The following is a 20541-nucleotide window of genomic DNA, read 5'->3' as shown; positions in this document are numbered from 1 at the left end:
ATGCATAGCTGCCAAGTTATCCCTTTTTTAAAGGGATTTTCCCTTATGCTGAATAGGCTTCCTCGCGAGAAAAGGGAAAACTTGGCAGCTATGTATATGACCCACACTTGACTTCTCAGCATTGTGGAATTTTGACCTTTTTAACCGCTTGAAATGTTGTGAAGATGGTTTTTGAAATGTTATTGTTGAATTTTACTGTGTACTGTATTGTACTTTATGGGATTGTGTGCTGCAACCCGCTAGGGGTCCTGATAGATGTTGTTGTTGTTGTTTAGTCGTTGTTATGTACTGAGCTGAATCCTAGAACAATAGGATTCAGAATCAGCGGGAGCTACCCAATCCAACTCCAGGTGGAAGTGAATCCGCAACCTGATTGGCCTGCTGGAGCAGCCAATCAGGCGGCTGGCAGAAGTGAATCTGCTACCTGATTGGCCTGTAGGAGCAGCCAATCAGGCTGCAGGCAGAAGTCAATCCACAATATAATTGGCCCACAGGTGTAGCCCTGAAGTAGCCAATCACGCAAGGCCCATTGTGTAAATAATGTATATAAGCAGATGGTTTTGGGAAAAGAGCCATTCTTCTTCTCCTCTTCTCCTTGATGACTATGAGCTGAATAAAGAGCATGAAATTCACTCTCGACTCCGAGTACATTTCACTGGCGACGAAGGTGGGATCCTGCTGAGCTGACCGCCACCACGCACTGCACCGCAGCACCGCCACCTGCTGCACCGCTGCATCGCACCGTGCATCCAGGCTTCAGCTCCAGGACCCAAGGAACCCAGAATGGCAACCGACAGCAGCTTCTCGCCATTCAAACCAGCATCAGGAGACTGGGAAGGGTACGCCGCCCGTTTCAACTTCCTCCTGCAAGCGAAAGAAGTCACCAACGATGCCATGAAGAGGGCGACATTCTTCAGCGTCTGTGGAGAGGAGACGTTTGAAATCGCCCGGGCTCTCCTTGCACCTAGAGATGTCGCTACCGTCTCTTACAAAACAATAATGGAACGGCTGAAGGAGCACTTCTCACCACAGCCCTCGGTGGTAGCTTGCCGAAATGCCTTCTACGCAAAGCGGCAAGCCCCGGGGGAAACCATAACTGGGTTTGTGACCTCCCTCCGCCAAGCCGCCCGGCTATGCAACTTCTCAGAGTTGGAGAACATGCTTCGTGACCGCCTCGTCGGTGGCCTGAGGAACGAGATGTTGCAACGACGCCTCTACGCAAAAAAAGACCTCACGTTCCAGATTGCTCTGGAGGAAGCCCTGGCAACCGAAGCCGCCGAGAGGTCAACGCAAGAGGCACGACCGGCCCCGCCATCCCAACCGAGGGTCTACCACGAAGACCTCACCGACGAATCCGAATCTGACAGGGAGGAAGTACACCGAGTACAGCGGCGCACTCAAGCAGCACACACACCACAGCAGCCTCGACGAGAAGGAGGGAACTGTGCAAGCTGCGGGGAGAACCACGAGAGGAGGACCTGTCGTTTCCGCAACGCAGAGTGCAGGCAGTGCCGAAAATTGGGACACATCGCCCGGGTGTGTCGGGCTCGACTCACCCGTCGACAAGCATCAGATGACCGACCCAGGAGCCCCAGGTCACACGGCACCATGCACCAAGGCAACTCGACGGAGATCACGGACTACCAGGTATTCCAGTTGCCCCATCCCAGCACAGAGAAAATTTATATAGAGGTACAGATAGAGGGAGCCCCATGCCGCATGGAGCTGGACACGGGTTCAACTCTATCCATAATCTCGGCCCGAACATTAAGGGAACTGTGCCCTAATGGGGGTCCCAAACTAAGGCCGGCCCCATTCACCCTCCGGGACTTCCAGAAACGTAAGGTCCCTACAATGGGGGTGGGGACCTTCAGGGTGCAATATCGAGGGCGAAAGCAACAATTGGACTTGCTGGTAGTTAAGGGCCCCTACGTTAGCTTACTGGGACTGGCATGGTTTGGACCTCTGGGGCTAGCCGTTACCGGGGTGAACCGCACTAGCTTACAAGTGGACGTGGACGCCATATGCAAAGAGTTTCCAGGGGTTTTCGATGGGGCATTGGGACGATATACAGGACCCCCCATTGCCCTACAGCTAGACCCCGCTGTACGACCCATCAGGCACAAGGCCCGCCGGGTCCCGTTCACCCTGAAACCCCGCATAGACGAGGAATTGGACCGGCTCGTGGAGCAAGGAGTGCTGGAGCCGGTGCCCAACGCCCCCTGGGAAACTCCAATTGTCACACCCGTCAAGCCTAACGGTTCGGTCCGCATCTGTGCAGACTACAAATGCACCATAAACAAGGCTCTCACGGCCCATGCATACCCAGTGCCAGTGGTCAGCCATGTCCTCGCCACCCTGGCTGGGTCAAAAATCTTTGGCAAACTGGACTTGGCCCAAGCGTATCAACAGTTGCCTGTGGACGAAGCCACAGCAGAGGCTCAGACGATTGTGACGCACAGAGGGGCATTCAGAGTAAAGCGGCTGCAATTTGGCGTTAGCGTGGCACCAGGCATATTCCAGAATCTAATGGACTCTCTCCTTAAAGGGATTCCTGGCGTCACCCCCTTCTTCGATGATGTACTGATCGCCGGGCCCACACCAGAGGAATTTGAGGACCGCCTCCGCTCCGTCCTGCACCGTTTCCAGACGGCGGGCCTCAAGGTGAAGCGGGAAAAGTGTTTACTGGGAGTGCCGCAGGTGGACTTTCTGGGATTTAAGGTGGACGCAGAAGGGGTCCATCCAACCGGTGACAAGGTACGGGCCATTTGTGAGGCCCCAGCGCCCAAGAGCAAGCCCGAACTTCAGTCATTCTTGGGACTATTGAACTTTTACCATGCCTTCCTTCCCCATAAGGCAGCGGTAGCGGAGCCCCTACACAGACTCCTAGATAAAAGGGCCCCTTGGGTGTGGGGCCAGCGACAAAGGGCCGCATTCCAGGCAGTCAAGGACTTGCTCGTCTCGAACTCGGTCTTGGCACACTTCGACGAGAGGCTGCCAGTGGTGCTGGCATGCGACGCCTCTCCCTATGGCATCGGCGCTGTCCTGGGACACCAACTCCCGGATGGAAGAGAGGTGCCGGTGGCATACTTCTCCCAGACGCTTGCTGCAGCCGAACGAAACTACTCACAGATTGACAAGGAGGGTCTGGCAATCGTGAAGGGCGTAAAAAAATTCCATGATTTCTTGTACGGCCGGCCCTTTACCATAGTGACTGACCACAAGCCGTTGCTTGGCCTGTTTGCCCCCGAGAAGCAGACCCCCCAAGTGTTGTCTCCACGTGTCCTCAGGTGGTCAATTTTCCTTGCCGGCTACCAGTATGCACTAATCCACCGCCCTGGGAAGGCGATGGGCCACGCAGACGCCCTCAGCAGGCTACCACTACCAGAAACAGGCCCCGACCCAGCGCCTGCGCAAGAGGTTATGACCCTGGAGCTGCTTCCCGACCGACCCATTCAGGCACAAGAAGTTGCGCACCATTCCACAAAAGATAGGGTCATCTCCCGGGTCCTGGACTGGGTGTGGCGAGGATGGCCCAGCAGCAGCCCCGGGCCAGAATTCGCTGGCTACACAAACCGCAAACATGAACTGTCGGCCCACAAGGGGTGCCTGTTATGGGGAAGCAGGGTTGTTGTTCCCCAGCCCCTCCGCAAAAGGGTCCTCACAGCCCTACACGAGACACACCCAGGGGTAGTGAGGATGAAGGCCCTTGCCAGGAGTTATGTGTGGTGGCCGGGGATTGACAGAGAGATAGAGGCCTGGGTCCAACACTGCCAGACCTGCCAAGAATCCCGCCCGGATCCCCCAAGGGCCCCAGTCCAGCCCTGGGAGTCCGCCCGACATCCATGGTCACGCTTGCACGTGGACTTCGCTGGCCCCTTCCAGGGAAAAACATTCTTCATAGTGGTGGATTCCTACACCAAATGGCTGGAGGTCGCACTGGTACCGTCCACTTCTACGGCGGCAGCCATCCGGGTACTACGTAAGCTTTTTGCAACCCACGGGCTCCCTGACACCCTCGTCTCGGACAATGGAACCGCATTCACGTCAGAGGAGTTCCAGATCTTCACAGCGCAGAACGCCATCCGCCACATCCGCTCAGCACCATTCCACCCTGCCACCAATGGCCAAGCGGAGCGCATGGTGCGGACCACCAAGGACAGCCTCCGCCGCATGACACAAGGGGACTGGGAATACCGCCTTGCCGCATTTCTTCTAGCACAGCACAGCACCCCAAGCACAACGACGGGCCGGAGCCCAGCTGAACTACTAATGGGCCGGCGCCTTGCAACTAGACTGGACCGACTTCACCCCGACAGAGCTCAGGATGAGGTAGTGGTGGGGAAAGGCAGGAACCCCCGGACATTTGTGGCCCAGGACGCAGTGTACGCAAAGAATTTTGGGGCAGGCCCAGCATGGGTACCCGCCACAGTCACCAAGGTGACCGGTCCCGTGTCGTACGAGGTACTAACGGAAGGGGGGCAATGTTGGCGCCGCCACTGCGACCAGCTACGGCGACGATTCCCAGGAGGAACCCGGGAGGAGAGCGGGACAGAGGGGTCCCAAGGGGACAGCAGGGCAGTGAGGCCTGTAGAGCGAGAGGGGTGGACAGGGGAAGCAGAAGCAGTAGGCACAGAGGGGCGCCCCGAGGCTGGAAGGACACCGGAACCAGAGCCACAACCTAGTGGTTCAGTGGCGCCAGACCAGACAGCCCCGGCACAGCCAGCAGCCTCGGAACACGAGCCAGAACCAGAACCCCTGACCAAGGAACACCCCAGGCCACAACGCACACGGAGGCGGCCAGCAGACCTTGGGGACTACGAATGCAACTTCCCGGGCAGGACTGGAACTTAGAGGGGAGGGGTGTTGTGTACTGAGCTGAATCCTAGAACAATAGGATTCAGAATCAGCGGGAGCTACCCAATCCAACTCCAGGTGGAAGTGAATCCGCAACCTGATTGGCCTGCTGGAGCAGCCAATCAGGCGGCTGGCAGAAGTGAATCTGCTACCTGATTGGCCTGTAGGAGCAGCCAATCAGGCTGCAGGCAGAAGTCAATCCACAATATAATTGGCCCACAGGTGTAGCCCTGAAGTAGCCAATCACGCAAGGCCCATTGTGTAAATAATGTATATAAGCAGATGGTTTTGGGAAAAGAGCCATTCTTCTTCTCCTCTTCTCCTTGATGACTATGAGCTGAATAAAGAGCATGAAATTCACTCTCGACTCCGAGTACATTTCAGTCGTGTCCGACTCTTCGTGACCCCATGGACCAGAGCACGCCAGGCACTCCTGTCTTCTTCTGCCTCCCGCAGTTTGGTCAAACTCATGTTCATAGCTTCAAGAACACTGTCCAGCCATCTTGTCCTCTGTCGTCCCCTTCTCCTTGTGCCCTCCATCTTTCCCAACATCAGGGTCTTTTCCAGGGAGTCTTCTCTTCTCATGAGGTGGCCAAAGTATTGTAGCCTCAGCTACAATATAGATGTAAGAGCAGGCTATTATAAACAACAAATTTATGTTCAGTACCATAAACAGTGACACATATAACTAGAGAAAGAATTTATATGGAGACATAACACCGCTTAAACCATTAAAAGGACCACATTCACAAAAACGGCCTTTCTCAATAATTTATTTCAAATGTATAATGAGCTTCAAGCATTTGGAGCAATGAACCTGAAAAGATATATTACAATGATGAGTTATGGAGCTTAAAGGGTTGGGGATATACAGTATAGCTATTCAATAAAGCCATAGAACAGCATAATAATCTATTTCTGTCTTCTCTTTGGATGCTTCAGACCACAAGCTTATACAAATTTACTTAGAAGTAAGCCGCACTGAACTTAAGACTTGTGTACTGAAAAATAAGTGCCATTAAGATTGCACTGCAAGACTTGCCTCTGCCTCGCCCAAAAGATCCAGCAAGTAAAATTATTAATGCCAAAAAGGATAGAACATGATGAATGCAAATATGCTTCAAAACTTAGTTTTTTTAAAAAAATATCAAAGTTCTGAAAATGCAAAAAATACAAAATATGCTACAAAATATTTCCAATATATTCATTAATAGCTTCAAAAGGTCAACACTGTCAGTGAATAAATAGTTTTATAATAATACCATTAGCTTACTAGCAAACTTAAACCCCCAAATCACCAATACAGCATTTATATTGTCTATACACCCATTCCTTTCAACCACCTACCATTAGGAGGTAAATAATGCAGTTTTGCAGAAGAAGCAAAAGCTTGTTGCTACATTAAACAGAAGTACCAAGTCTGTCAGCTAGAGTAATCTTGGATTTAGAACTGCTTAATTTAGAACTGCTTAGTATTGAAATATGTCTCGTTCGCAGGATTTTGCCAAATTTGGGCTACAATATTAATGTACCTGGTATTATGTCCTATTGAACTCAGTGGAACTGCATTGCTACTGTGAGTTACTGTATTCTGAATTATATTTCTAAGAAATGTACAAACCAGACAGTCCTGCAAAACGTATATTATTTTAGCTGCTATAGATGCATTTTAAATTTAGAGCAATCAGAACTCTGACCAGTTTTGTCTGCTTGGATGCAAAGCACATCAGTTCTGTATATATTGCATCAGACTAGGGTAACCTATGTTCAAACCTCCTTGTCTATGAAGTTCACTGAGGTGACTTTGGGCCAGTCACCATCCCTCAATGTAACCTAACTTGCAGAGATGTGATGATAAAAGGTAGGGGAAGAAGCATGTGTGCTGTCTTGAGTAATTGGATATACATGTAAGAAATGAATAAATAAAATTAATCTAAATACGAATTGCATTCTGACCATAGCATTTCCTTAAGCAAGTAACTTGAGTCTTCATATTGTAAAGAAGAATTCTCTTGCCATGTCAGAGCTGTGAATATAATCTTGACACTAATCGCCTCAAGTTGATGCTCTCCCCATCCTATCCATATCTTGTATAGGTACCCAATGTAACTTCAAAAAATGCATTGTGCTTTTGTTTCTACTTCCAATAAAGTTTAATCTGCAAACTGCATGGATGATGATTTAGTTACATCAAATCTTCAAAGAGTTCACAAGTATTTATCTTATTTTCTTCATACAGTAAAAACCGTTCCATCATTTTCTTCTTTTTATCGTTGATTCTTATTTCTTTCACCCCTGCTGAAAGAAAGCGCAAACAAGCAATGTAATATCGTGGCATTACAAATAATGTATACAATCACTTACTAATTACTGAGGTAAAAGTTGTTTTGAATAAACTATAGAATGTTGATTTTCTTTAAGTTAACATGAAGGAATTGCTGAAAAGTTGCTTATACTTAGGAGGAGCTAACCTGTGGCCCTCCAGCTATTGTTTACAGCCTCTTGTCCATTACTAATTCCAGGCACTTTTTCAGACCCTCGCCTCTTGGGTTTAATGTAAAGGAGAGATAAATCTGGATGTCATTGGCATACTCATGACGCCATTGCCCAATCCCTGGATGATCTGTCCTAGGGATTTCATGTTATACAGCAGGAGAGACTACTGCTACGGAATCCATTCCCCCCCCCCAAGAGTTGATTTGTGGGTTTTTTTAAAAAAAACTGAGGGCTGCTACAAAATCAAAACTATTGCAGAATAAGTGAAGTATGATGACAACATGAAACCCATCAGCACATTCTAAATGATACCAAAATGGTGTTAATTACATGTCACATAATTTAGCTCTGACAGTCCAGGTCACAGTATAATTCTGAAGTTGCCTACTTTTGTTTTAATAGAACTTGCTGCTCCATGTGCTTGGAACTATCATAGAACCCTTGCATGATACCACTTCTCTTACTCTTTCAAATCCCTCCTATAGGCCCACTTTTTCCATAAAGCCATTGACACATCTTTCTAGTTCCCAAGCCTTAATGAAATACTGTAACTAAACATAAGCAATAGCATCTGAAACAGCCACATATTCCTCCCCCGTTCATCCACTTCTCTCACCTGCTCTTGTCTGCCCTGTGGCCAATTTTAGACTGTGAGGTTTTCAGGGCAGGGCAGGTATCATATTGTCATGCAAACTGATGAAATAATATTTGTATTTCTGTTACTATATACTTCATAAATGGCTCCTAATTTTCCTCAAAGAATATTTAAAAGTTACCTTGTTACCTTGTGAAGAACAGGCAGCACCAGAGCTTTCCGTATTTGTATTTGATGGAGTCGTTTTATTTAAAGAAGCAGTTGTTTCTAGTTGCTCCTTATTAGAGTCCATATTTTTTGTTGAGAAGACACTGCTATATTCTGAATCCTTTCCCAGAGGCTTTGTGGGGGAAATATTTTCTAGGTATTGAGAGTTGTTGCTTGGTGGCTGGCAGGCGGCGGCAGTAGCAGCATCTTTAGGGTCCCACGAAAAGTTACTTGATTCATCTGACTCACAAGGGACCCGTAATATCTGCCCAGAGTATGTTTCAGGAGACATGGTGTTCATCGAAGGTGGCAGCAAATCTCCACAGTTCAAAGACCCAGGATTCACTTCATTTGAGAAACCAAAATGAAGGGGGCTGGCTGGCTCATCGTTTTCTTCTGGAGTATTCATGGAGAGTCCACGGTATCTGCTCCACTCGGGCATTTTCTGACACTGTATTTGATGATCTGCCATTTCAATTATTTCATGCACCTGGTTTTTTTTTTAACAGCAACGTTAAAACAGCTCATTCAGATTTTCCTCATGAAAAGAAAGCAACTGCTTCTTTCAATATTTGCTGTAGGGACACACACACTTTAGTAAACAGGGAGGGAAAGCAAGAAAATGAAAGGGGTGGGACTTTGCCTGCTGGCTCCATCCATGACACTGCATGTCTTTCTGGCCTCATCTCCAGCGTACATCCACTGTATAGTAAGGGATGCCCACCAACACACAGGAGCCCCAGTTGTGTAAAATGCCTCCAACTGCATGTGTGTAGGTGACCCTTTGCAGATGTCCAGACAAACTCATAAAGATCAGAGGTGTAGGAGCAGCAGGTAAGAAGTCAGGCCAAGGGGTTGCGATCTCAACCCGCTCCATGTGTGATCCCTCATCCCTACACCCACCCCATTAATGAAGAGGGATATGGTTTATAGACATATTATGAGGGCTGGCATTCTAGCAACGAGTCTGGAGTGTTATGCTGTCACCTAGTCACCAGCAAGACAGCCTATATCTATTGCTGTGGGGGATGGTTGCCCCCTGCCCTACATCTGTTGGCCTCAATCCTTTATAGATGTATGGTCTGCCCACCATGTGGAAAAAAACAGGCACAATCTTACATCCACCTTCTCTACAATGATCTAAGTCACTGTTTGTGTAGCACCATGGTGCTTACTGTGGTAAATGCATAAAAAGTGAAGAAAAGGTCTGTGTTTGCAGACTGGTTTCCCTTCAGATCAAATAAATCTTTAGTGTTTTATCTGTTGTCGTGTTTCGTGGCTTTATTGCAACAGATATTTTCATTATTCTATAAGCCGTCTCGTGAATCTTTTCATTAAGAAGCAGGGTATAAACAAACAAATGTCCCTAAAGTCTGGGGATATATATCTTCCTGTCACTCTTTGCAGCTAAGACCAGGGTGTGTACAGTACTCGTGGCATCCAATAAATCAAGAATCTGTTCTGTGTGCTGATTTTGCACAAAGTAGCTCCCCCACCCCAAATAATAGCCAGATGCAGGACAACAGCAGAGACACAGACCTGCATTACTCAGCTGCAAAGCTATAAGAATGCAGGGCAAAGCTTTGCTGTTGTAGCAGGAAGTGGAAAGAGAAGTACACGTACCTCTGCCATGTTAACTTTCTTTTTCCGCAGGCAAACACAGGAAGCAGTGGCCAACCAAACAGCAGTCATTTCTGGTAAGTGACCTGCATGCTTGTCTTGATATTTGTGACATATTTCTGTGGCAGCAAGTCTTTCAAAGGTTTTCTCCTCCTTAGAACTGGATAGTTCCTTTGCCACCTGGATTTCATCAAGGAAGACGTCTTTCTATGGAATAAAATGAGAAGGAGAAATGCAATGTGCCAGCCCCTTTTTGTACAAGAACAGTATTAAGCTGGCTGGCTCATTCAGATGACTGCATCAATATTATACTATGAAGCAGAGGATAGTATTCATATTTAATTTTCATATAATTAAGGCAGGTCATACAAAAAAATAAATGGCAAGGTCATGAGAACTGAAAAACTACTATGGATTAGTTCTAGCAACATAGGCTTGCTCTCTAAGGGTTTGTCCACACTTTCGACTGCCCTGTGCCTAGAAAGCACAGGTCCAATAAGTTTTCTGTTTGCCCCATCCCTTGCCTGGGGAAAACCAACTCTTTAGCACTGAATCAGAGGCAGCAAATATCAATCTGCAGAAAACCCGATTAATGTGTGCTATGATTCAATGTGTGCTATGGACAGTGTTCTCGAAGCTACAAACATGAGTTTGACCAAACTGCGGGAGGCAGTGCAAGACAGGAGTGCCTGGCGTGCTATGGTCCATGGGGTCACGAAGAGTCGGACACGTTGTTTTTATTTTGATTATATATTTTGTGGTTTTATATTTTGATTTTGTTCTGTGAAACCACCCTGAGACCTCTGGGTATAGGGCAGTATATAAATTAAATAAATAATAATTTTAAAAAAAGTAGAGAAGATCATTCTGGCATATGCTGCAGAACTGATCTGCATAGGAAAACATATTTTGGCATAAGGATTGTATTCTTTGGACCAGGTTGAAGATCTTCTATCGGGAATGATCCTGCTTCAAGCACCAAAACACACACACACACACACACTTAACTTACCAGGTAAAAAGGATGCCTTCCTTCATCCATTGCCTTCATGCCAGTCAGTATCTCTGCTAAAACCTTGAAAACATTGTTTTTATAATTACATACTTTTTAGAATGGATTATTCCTTAAGATCAAAGGAATATCAGTATTCATTCTCTGCGTTCAAACGAGATGTCCATTAAGCAAACAGTCATTACAAGTAGTGCAATTACTATATTCAGGGATGTGTATATTGCACAGCTTCTGAACTGAAGTAAACAAATAAATTCATTGTTCAGAGAATTTAAAATCTGTGGATAAAGGATGCCAATGTGCAGGTGGATGTTTAATATTGCCTAATGTATTCTTCTGACAGTCGGAGCCACTAAGAACACTGAAACCCTGCCTCTGAAACATTGGCAATTCTTACTTAGCCCTTTTCCTGACCTCACCAAGGATTGCCTCCAGCACTTTTAGTCTGTTTTCACAACCATTCACACCAATTGAAGGTGTTCACATGACTCAGGCCCCAAATACCTGTGCTCATAGTTGCTAAGAACACTTTCCTATTGGATGTCTCAAGTTATAGTCATAACATTGGTTAACGTGCATTTAAAATGCATGCAACTGATGACTGCTGAGGCCTAAGGTCTAGAATTCATGCAATAATGAATCAATGGGTTACAGTACTATATAAATTAAATTTGGACTTTGGTATGGGCTGCCATACCAAAAAGGTTGCAAACCACTGGTGTTGGTTACACCACTCAGTGTAAGTGTTTGAATTAGTTTAGCTCAGCATTATCTACTCTGACTCACAGCTTCCATCCTAGATCTCAGGCAGAGCTCTTTACCAGCCCCATTAGCAAAAAAAAAAAATAAATCACTAGAGATGTCTAGAATAGAATCTGGCTTTTTGCCTGCAAGGAGTGTGTCATATCACTGATCTATGACCTATAATTCTCCAGACCCAGAGTCTGATTTTAAAATAAATTGACAATATGCAGCTAACCCATTTGGAGAAAGCAATATATGAAATTTGCTTCCATGAAACTTCCCAAACTCCTGATGAGAGGATCATATACTGTATAGCATTGCACACAACAGGTGGGCAACTTACTATTCCACAACCAAATATGTCCACTTTTTCTGTTAGCTGCCCATGCCTGACAAAATCCTCCGGGAAGTAAGTGAGAGAAGCTTGCAAGACTTTGGTTTTCATCACAGAGCGCTCTGATTTTTTCTCTGCAGGCTGCAACCTGAGACCAGAATGTCCAAGTTGTGGTGCAAAGTTTTCATCCAATAAGACATTGGAACTGTGCAAGCAAGATAAGAAGTACAAGTAAAACATCAGTGACAACATTGGCTTTCAACTAGTGCCACAGCAATACCTATGTTGGAATACAGAAATAGCATGACAAATATCTAGTAAGACAATAAAGAAATGCCTCCCACCCCCCAGTGGCATGCTTGGATGAAATATGGGTCTCTGTCTTGCATACAGTCACCAATATGGCATCCATAAGACTTAACATCTATACATATATTTGTCTTGGAAGGCTGTGTTTGGCAATTATTTTCTAAAGTTTCAATAAAGTTTATAAAAGAAAAGAAAATCGAAGTGTAATGCAATATTTGCCTTGATTAAAACATATAAATGAAACTTAATAAAAAAATATGGGTCTCAGTTCTGAAGACTACTGAGCTACAGGAAGTAAGTAGTCATTCACATCTGAAAGTGAAAATGTAGCTTGGGATAATGCAAACTAATTTAAGTACCCCTTTAATTAATAAGAGTGTCCTGACAAAGTGCTAATACTGCAAAGGTATACTAAGGCAGAAATGGTATCAGTCTTACTGAACTGCAGTATTTTATTTATACCTATTTTCCTGTGAATTGTAGGGCAAATAATATATCACCCCAAACGGTGCATTTTGCAAAACCTGGATCCTAAGAAAATGTGAATCTAGTTGAACATTTGTAGCAATAATTGGTGGCTAGAAGAAATGAATGTTACTCTTCTGGCATCCACTGATTCTTCCCTGTAAGTGTCCTATAGTCATTGCTCCCTGGGCTTACTTTTGACTGGGATGGAAATGGTCTAAAACCAGCAAAGGATAATCAGCCAGTGACAAAGGATTCCTCCCACTTCCACGCTGCCTGCAGATTCTGCAATGCCAAACGCTCCCTCAGCCAGCCAAATGAGGGAAACATGTAGTTTTCATTTGCAATAAGTACACTACTTGATGTTAAATCTGTTCTAATTCTGATTTCCAGTCCTAGCAAAAGAAAGCAGTATTTCAAAGAAGTAGAACACAGAAAGTTCCAGTAAGTGCGCAAAGATATCTAATCCTATCACAAACACATTTCAAGCTTATTGCTCTTCAATACAGCCGAATTATAACTGTAGTACAAAGCAAGAGACGCTGTAGGCATTGTCCATCATTGCACAAATAGTCTGCAATTATGTATGCTTTGCTATACAAAAACCAACAATGAACTGAAATGGAACCAATTTCTATTCTTGTCTTGCAACAAAATCTTTAACTAATTGAAAATGTTCACCAGCTTATATATAAATTGATGGCATAAAGAAGAGAACGGTGTTTTAAAGTCAGCTCCCCACCTTTTCACATTCCCATGAATAATTCCTAAGTGATGCAAGTGCCGAACAGCTTGAACAAGTCCCAAAGAAATTTTGATGCGTATTTCCCATGTTAATGGTTCAGAACCGCCCTGCAACAGAAGGGTAGAGATTGTGTGACCATCAATGTACCTTCCTCTGTAGAAGTAATCAAGCTCTCTGCTGGCCCAAATTTTCTGATAGGTGGACAATTAAATCTCATGCTGGTTCAATGCAGGAATCAAACAATTTGCAGGACTGTATTTTAAAATACAGGCATGGATTTGTCTGGTTGTTGGTTCATTAGGGGAATAAGTCCAAAGGTAACAGCAGTACAATACCTAATAAAAGTCATTACGCTGCTGTTACTTTTGGATTGATTATCTGAGCAGAACAGATTTTGAACTCCAATACTGCACAGATTCCGTAACTGGGCATCAAGAGAACTATGCTGAGCACATCCTAGGACTGGCCAGTCCTTATGGTATATCCCCCCTTTAATCAGTAGATTCCATGCTACACCCTGCTTTTTTAACCTCACCCACCCCCAGTTTTCAAAAAATGTTGGCTCAGGTGGAGGCTGCTACTCTTCACAAATCACAAGTCCAAAGAACTAGTCATACACTTATTTAGTTTCTTAAACCACAAGCAGAAGCTGACAGACAAATCCTGACCTGACTCACCTTGTGGCAGTATATATTTTCCCTACATAAAAGTAAGTGTAACCTTTTCAATACCTGACGCAGGCAAATGTTTGAACTTCTTTCTGCCCCTACACCAATTACTCACAGGCCAATTACCTTTGGGAAAGGGCCCGTAGTCCAGCGGCAGAGCGTCTCCTTTACACGCTGAAGGTCCCAAGTTCAACCCCCAACATCTCTAGGTAGGGCTGGGAATGTCCCCTGCCTGAAACCCTGGACAGCTGCTGCCAGTCCATGTGGACAGCACTGAGCTAGATGGACCAATGACCGGAGCTGTGTACAAACCAGACACTTAAAGCACACAGCTACACAGACAAATGAATCCTGGGAACTGCAGTTTACTCCCTCAGCAAATTATAATTCCTGGAACCCTTAACAAACTACAGTTCCCAGGATGCTTTGGTGGGGGGGAGAGAGAATGTGCTTTAAATGTATGGTATGCATGCAGACAATGTGTTACAAAAAGAATGTGGGTCAGCATGGCTACTTGGCTTAATATTCATTGATTCAATAGTCCCACGCCATCTCAAAAGTTCTGAGCAATATAAATAAGGTAAAGGGACCCCTGACCATTAGGTCCAGTTGTGACCGACTCTGGGGTTGCGGTGCTCATCTTGCGTTATTGGCCGAGGGAGCCAGCATACAGCTTCCAGGTCATGCGGCCAGCATGACTAAGCCGCTTCTGGCAAACCAGAGCAGCACATGGAAACGCCACTTACCTTCCCTATTTATCTACTTGCACTTTGATGTGCTTTCGAACTGCTAGGTTGGCAGGAGCAGGGACCAAGCAACGGGAGCTCACCCCGTCGCGGGGATTCGAACCGCCGACCTTCTGATCGTCAAGCCCTAGGCTCCGTGGTTTAACCCACAGCGCCACCCGCGTCCATGAGCAATATATATATATACACACATATAATTACATTTAAAGGAGACTTAATTTAAAGTCCTAAAAACAAAGACCTACATTGGCTCCCAGTACATTTCTGAGCACAATTCAAAGTGTTGGTGCTGACCTTTAAAGCCCCAAATGGCCTCAGCCCAGTATACCTGAAGGAGCGTCTCCACCCCCATCGCTCAGCCCGGATACTGAGGTCCAGCACCCAGGGCTTTATGGTGTGAGAAGTTTGGTTACAGGAAGCAGGCAGAGGGCCTTCTTGGTAGTGGTGCCCGCCCTGTGGAATGCCCTCCCATCAGATGTCAAGGAAATAAACAACTGACTTTTAGAAGACATCTGAAGGCAGCCCTGTTTAGGGAAGTTTTTAATGTTTGATGTTTTATTGTGTTTTTAATATTCTGTTGGGAGCTGCCTAGAGTGGCTGGGGAAATGTAGCCAGATGGGCGGGGTATAAATATTTATTTATTTATTTATTTATTTTATTGCTGAAAAGGAGAAGGTCCAACCTCCTTTGGCTAGCAGCTGGTGCCACGGTGTTCTTGTTCTTGCCTTCATCTCTACAGCTACAGTGATTGGCAACTGACTGGCCACTGCAGCTGCTTTCTTTCTAAAAGGAACAGGGAAGCAGGCTCCCCGAGCAGCTGTTTGTAAAATGGTGAGAGTGGCCCGTGACTGTGGCCAAAGTGCCTTTCCTCTCATCTGTGCAGCCAGGGCAACATTAGCATCGTCCAAGGATAGCCATATGGTGCTCCTCCAGTTGCTGTGGACCACAACTCCTTTCAGCCCCAGTCAGCAAGACCAGCTGCCGGGGATCATGGGAGTTGTTGTGCAGCAACATCTGGAGGGCACCCTGTTGGCTAATCCTGGTATAGTACATTAGAGAGTGTCAACTTTTAACACAGTATTTTTGTAGAACTGTGACACAGCATGCAACAGCAAACTGGTTGCTTACCTGACAGTGCAGTCTGTCCATCAACGATCCATTAGGCATGTAAGGGTATATCAGGCACTGAAATCCACTTTCTACAGTAAAGCCTAACAGCCGCAGAATGTTAAGATGGCAACTCCTAAAGGGTATTTGGACAGATATGTGAGAAAACGTAATGTACCAGAATTTAAGACACCTACTTAAGAACATAAGAAGGGCCCTGCTGGACCTGAGCAAAACAGCACTCTGAACCTGCGATTCTCAGCAACTGTCATTCAGAGGCATGCTGCAACAGTGGAGGTAAGTGATGGGGGTAGATTTCCTGTTCTGCCTCAGGCGGCAAAATGGGTTATGCCAGCCCTGATCTTCACAGTTCGGTATGCAATCCTTTCGGTCAGTAGAGAGTACTAAGTCTTGGATGTTTCAGATGTTTCCCTCGCTCTACACACTGCCATGTGAGATTAGAACGGAAATATGCCTCAGGCTCATGGCTCATGCACTCCCCCACCTCAATTCATCACCACTGCTTCCTGCCCTGCACATGAAGTAAACTAACCGGTCAAGGGCTTCTGCTCCAACTACTGAAATGACTTTCAAAGTCTAAAAATATGTGTGTGTGTCAACGACCCTTCTGACATGCTTATATTTACATTACAACTTCACCGCTATGTTAAAACTGAACTGAAGTGTTTTAGGCAACACGGGGGCTTATTTTTACATACAGACCATAGTGGAGAGATCCATCAAATTGTGCATACAAACACACATACCTACTTTTCTACTGCATGCTACAGGAGGACCACAAAATTATTTCTTATAGTTACTAAGAGCTGGTATCTGTATTGAATCCGAAATTGTTTTTACATACGAAGTGTGTGCGAGGAGGCAGACAGACAGACAGATAGATATGGGATTTTAAAAACGGTTTTTATTGTTAACATTTTTACTGTGAGATCACTTGGAGATATTTCATGGGAAGTGATTCATAAATGGAATCAAATACAGTAAATAAATAAACTGTTGCATCTTAGTGCATTTGTTAAGGGTGTGCATCAGTTCGTGTACCCTGAATTACAGGGACAATCTAGGTGAGTCGGAGAAGGGCCTCATGCTTTCGACCAGGGATTCCTTGAGCTATTGGCTGTCCAGAAAATGCACATCTGTTTCCCTTGCAAGCGGACTGGGGAAATGCCCAGAGCTTGAGTGCAGTGGACATAATGGGGGAAATCTTTGATTCTGACAGACGAGTCTAGCTTTTAATCACAGTTAATTATTTTCAAAGATTTTACAACAAGCAAAGGCACATCAATGAATATTCAAAGACTGTGTAACAGCCTGGAATGTGTGCATTTGAGTTACAAGAGAAATACCAAAACAGCCTCCACTTACTTACCATTCTCCATCATGTAATGGTAAATTTCACACACACACACACACACACACACACACACACACACACACACACACACTGCTGCAGGCGCTAAAAGATCCAATGCCTCCTAGAGCTTCTTCAAAAAAGATAGAAAGGCTGATTTGCATAATTCAAACACAAATGTAAACTGAAGCCATTTGAGCAGAAACCATCAAGTTTTGTGTAGCTACATACCGGAAGCAGATCTGTACCTCTGTACGAAATAGTTTTTGTGTCTGATTTTGCTGTGAAGCATAAAAAGAGAATACATTTAATTCTTGCCCCAATGGTCAACTCAGTTTAAATGATGAATAATATATTCTAATAACTATATACCCACTGTCCGCTATCTTAAGCAGATAATTAAGCTTCAGTAGCACTAATCTGAGCGTAATATTAAAATGCTGAGTTGAGAATGGAGGTGATGCAGTTGGTATTTTAACTTTTAATTTAATCAGTATACCAACCCCTTAGAAATCTCCTCTTTGTGAAGAAGAAGAAGAAGAAGAAGAAGAAGAAGAAGAAGAAGAAGAAGAAGAAGAAGAAGAAGAAGAAGAGGAGGATATTACTTATACCCCACCCCATCTGGCTGGGTTTCCTCAGCCACTCTGGGCGGCTCCCAACAGAATATTAATAATAATAAAAAAGTGAGAAAACATCAAACATTATAAACTTCCCTAAACAGGGCTGCCTTCAGATGTCTTCTAAAAGACAGGCAGTTGTTTATTTCCTTGACATCTGATGGGAGGGCGCCACTACCAAGAAGGCCCTCTGCCTGGTTCCCTGTAGCTTCCCCCATGCCTTACAAATGTCATACAATCCATACAGGGGATATCCCACTAAGTGCCATGAGCCCTATGGAAGTGTCACAGAGGGGGTGATCAGAGCTGGAGGATGAGTGGGAGGAACTCAAAGAGCTGGTGCTCAGGGGCGTAGCCAGGATCAAAACTAGGGGGGGGGGCAAGCCATGGTCGTTCAGGGGCGGGGCCAAGGCACGGAAGGGGGAGGGGCCACGAAGTGGGCGGGGCTAAAGGGCCAGCGGGCCTGATGACATCGTGGCGGCGGCAGCAGCGGCCACCTTGTGCTTCTGGGGCTGGTAGCGTTGGCGGCTACTCTGCTTGGCTGGAGAGGACGGGAGGGTCGGGCAGGCGAGAGGGGGTGGCAGGGCGGGCGAGGGCGAGGCAAGACACGGCCGCAGCCACGACGGCTCCGAGGCGTTGCTGCATATCAGCATAATATTTCAACCATGGTTCAAGCCCCACCTTAGGAAAAAAATCCTGCATTGCAGGGGGTTGGACTAGATGACCCTTGTGGTCCCTTCCGACTACAATTCTATGATTCTATTGATATATTACCATAGCATATGCATCATTCTGCTTTCTTGAATTGTCCTACTCCTAGGCATAGCATCCAACTCCTAGAGGCCTAGGTGCCCCCCCCCAATTACTGGTAAATACCGTATTTGAAAGAGTCATCCCCCCATGTTGATGGGCTTTCTATGTGGGGCTTATCTGCCCCCCCCCCGTATTTTATTAAGGATGGAAGAGGGAGGGAAGGAAGGAAGAAATAGAGAGAGAGATAACTCATATTTGTGGGTGCCTCTGGGTGACGCTGTGATGCTGGAACTCTGCATGTACAGGAGCCTTGTAAGCAGCTTTCTCTCTGCTTGATTTACAGCAGGCACGTCCAACAGGTAGATTGTGATCTACCAGTAGATCACTGGATGTCTGTGGTAGATCACTGGTAGGTCACTGGCACCCCTAGAAAAAGCTCACCCAAAATTTTCCTCCTCCCTCAAAAAAGTTGAACTATGACCTGAAGCCCTAAACAAAAATGGGCCTCCCTCCCTCCTAAAAGAAGCTCAACAAGTTTGACCTAAACCCCCCAAAACAGGGCTTCCCTTCCTTTAAAAAAAACTCAACAGCTTTGACCTGAACCCCCCAAAAGGGGGTAGATCACCCCCAGTTTTAAACTCTGAGTAGATCAGAGTCTCTTGGGAGGTGGCCACCCCTGATTTACAGTATACAGATGCAGGAGGAGGGGCAGACTGGAACACCAATGCTTTTTATAAACATCACTGTGTCTGTCAAAGCTACAGCCTCCCCCCTTTCTTATTCACTTCTTTTTAGCCTTGCAGAGCCACCTTAGTCAAATTGAATCCTCTGAGTCTGCACCCTCATTAAATCGCCAATAGAACTCTTAATGCTCCTGAATGCTCATTAACAACTCCCACTTAAGAACAATAGGGTGAAATGGTCAGCTATCGAATCTTGCCTGGGGATATATGCTCCATTGTCTTAACTGCTTAACTACTGGTAGCCACTTTGCTTTATTTATTTGATGTGTTTTTGTTACTGCTTCTAGGGGGGCAGCTGCCCCCTCCTGCCCCCCTGCCTACGCCCATGCTGGTGCTGGAAAATCTTGGGGAGTGCCCCAATGTGTTCCAGGTTATCGTTTCCAAAACTCAATAGGTGTCTGATCCGGGGGGGGGGGGGGAACCCAGTGGCCTCGGGCATGGAGAGGAAGACCCCAGGGAAGGATCAGGCAGTTAGCAGAGGAGCATCCCATCCCTCCAGATACACCCAGTTCACTGCCTTCTGCTGAGTCTTTGGCACCTCCTTCTGCCACTCAGGTGTGTGTGTCCTCCCCAATATCTCAGGACTCCAGCTGCTTGCTGTGCTAACAGCTGTGCCCACTCAAAAAGAAAGTGTGTGGAGCGGAGCATGTTGCTTGCTGGATCAACATCTTAGCATGTCCTTAGCCATGCATTTAGCCTCACATGTACTTGCTTGCACTTCTAACCTGTCAGACTGGTTAGGGCAGGGGTCCCCAAACTAAGGCCCGGGGGCCGGATGCGGACCAATCGCCTTCTAAATCCAGCCCGCGGACGGACCGGGAATCAGCAACTTTTTACATGAGTAGAATGAGTTTTTTACATGAGTAGAATGTGTCCCTTTATTTAAAATGCATCTCTGTGTTATTTGTGGGGCATAGGAATTCGTTCATATTTTTTTCCTTCAAAATATAGTCCGGCCCCCCACAAGGTCTGAGGGACAGTGGACCGGCCCCCTGCTGAAAAAGTTTGCTGACCCCTGGGTTAGGGCCTCAACACTAAGCCATCCTCTCTGTGTGGTTATCATTCTTTCCATAGGATTTTCCAATTCTGTGCTTGTGGGTTTTGACCAAATCAACAGAGGTCTTAAGAGTGGGGGGTTGGGGGGAGTCTCA

At 46.0% G+C, this 20541-nt stretch overlaps 2 protein-coding genes across 5 annotated transcripts in view; one reads left to right on the top strand and one right to left on the bottom strand.

The window, feature by feature from the left end:
- The first annotated feature begins 295 nt into the window (after nucleotides 1–295).
- LOC132591702 (uncharacterized protein K02A2.6-like) lies at nucleotides 296–5238 on the top strand. The gene has a single exon (XM_060271381.1). It carries the CDS (start codon nucleotides 784–786, stop codon nucleotides 4852–4854), a length of 4071 nt encoding a protein of 1356 aa, XP_060127364.1. The 5' UTR covers nucleotides 296–783; the 3' UTR covers nucleotides 4855–5238.
- The window catches only part of IRAK2 (interleukin 1 receptor associated kinase 2), a 31017-nt gene continuing 15712 nt past the window's right edge, over nucleotides 5237–20541 (bottom strand). The window contains exons 6-13 of one of the 4 annotated variants that reach the window (XM_035106563.2): nucleotides 17509–17558; nucleotides 15927–16041; nucleotides 13382–13491; nucleotides 11875–12070; nucleotides 10788–10850; nucleotides 9779–9982; nucleotides 8138–8645; nucleotides 5237–7155 (exon numbers count right to left, since the gene is read on the bottom strand). In XM_035106563.2, coding sequence (XP_034962454.2) covers nucleotides 7043–7155; nucleotides 8138–8645; nucleotides 9779–9982; nucleotides 10788–10850; nucleotides 11875–12070; nucleotides 13382–13491; nucleotides 15927–16041; nucleotides 17509–17558 — 1359 coding nt within the window. In that variant the 3' untranslated portion in view covers nucleotides 5237–7042. Of the gene's footprint in view, nucleotides 7156–8129; nucleotides 8646–9778; nucleotides 9983–10787; nucleotides 10851–11874; nucleotides 12071–13381; nucleotides 13492–15926; nucleotides 16042–17508; nucleotides 17559–20541 lie in introns of all 4 variants that reach the window. The other 3 variants (XM_035106564.2, XM_035106565.2, XM_035106566.2) reach the window with 3 other exon arrangements.

This window comes from Zootoca vivipara, chromosome 2 (genome assembly GCF_963506605.1).
Source record: "Zootoca vivipara chromosome 2, rZooViv1.1, whole genome shotgun sequence".
In the NCBI taxonomy this organism is placed as follows: Eukaryota; Metazoa; Chordata; class Lepidosauria; order Squamata; family Lacertidae; genus Zootoca; species Zootoca vivipara.
The sequence above is the reverse complement of the archived record's forward strand: the minus strand, read 5'-3'. Positions and strand labels throughout refer to the sequence as shown.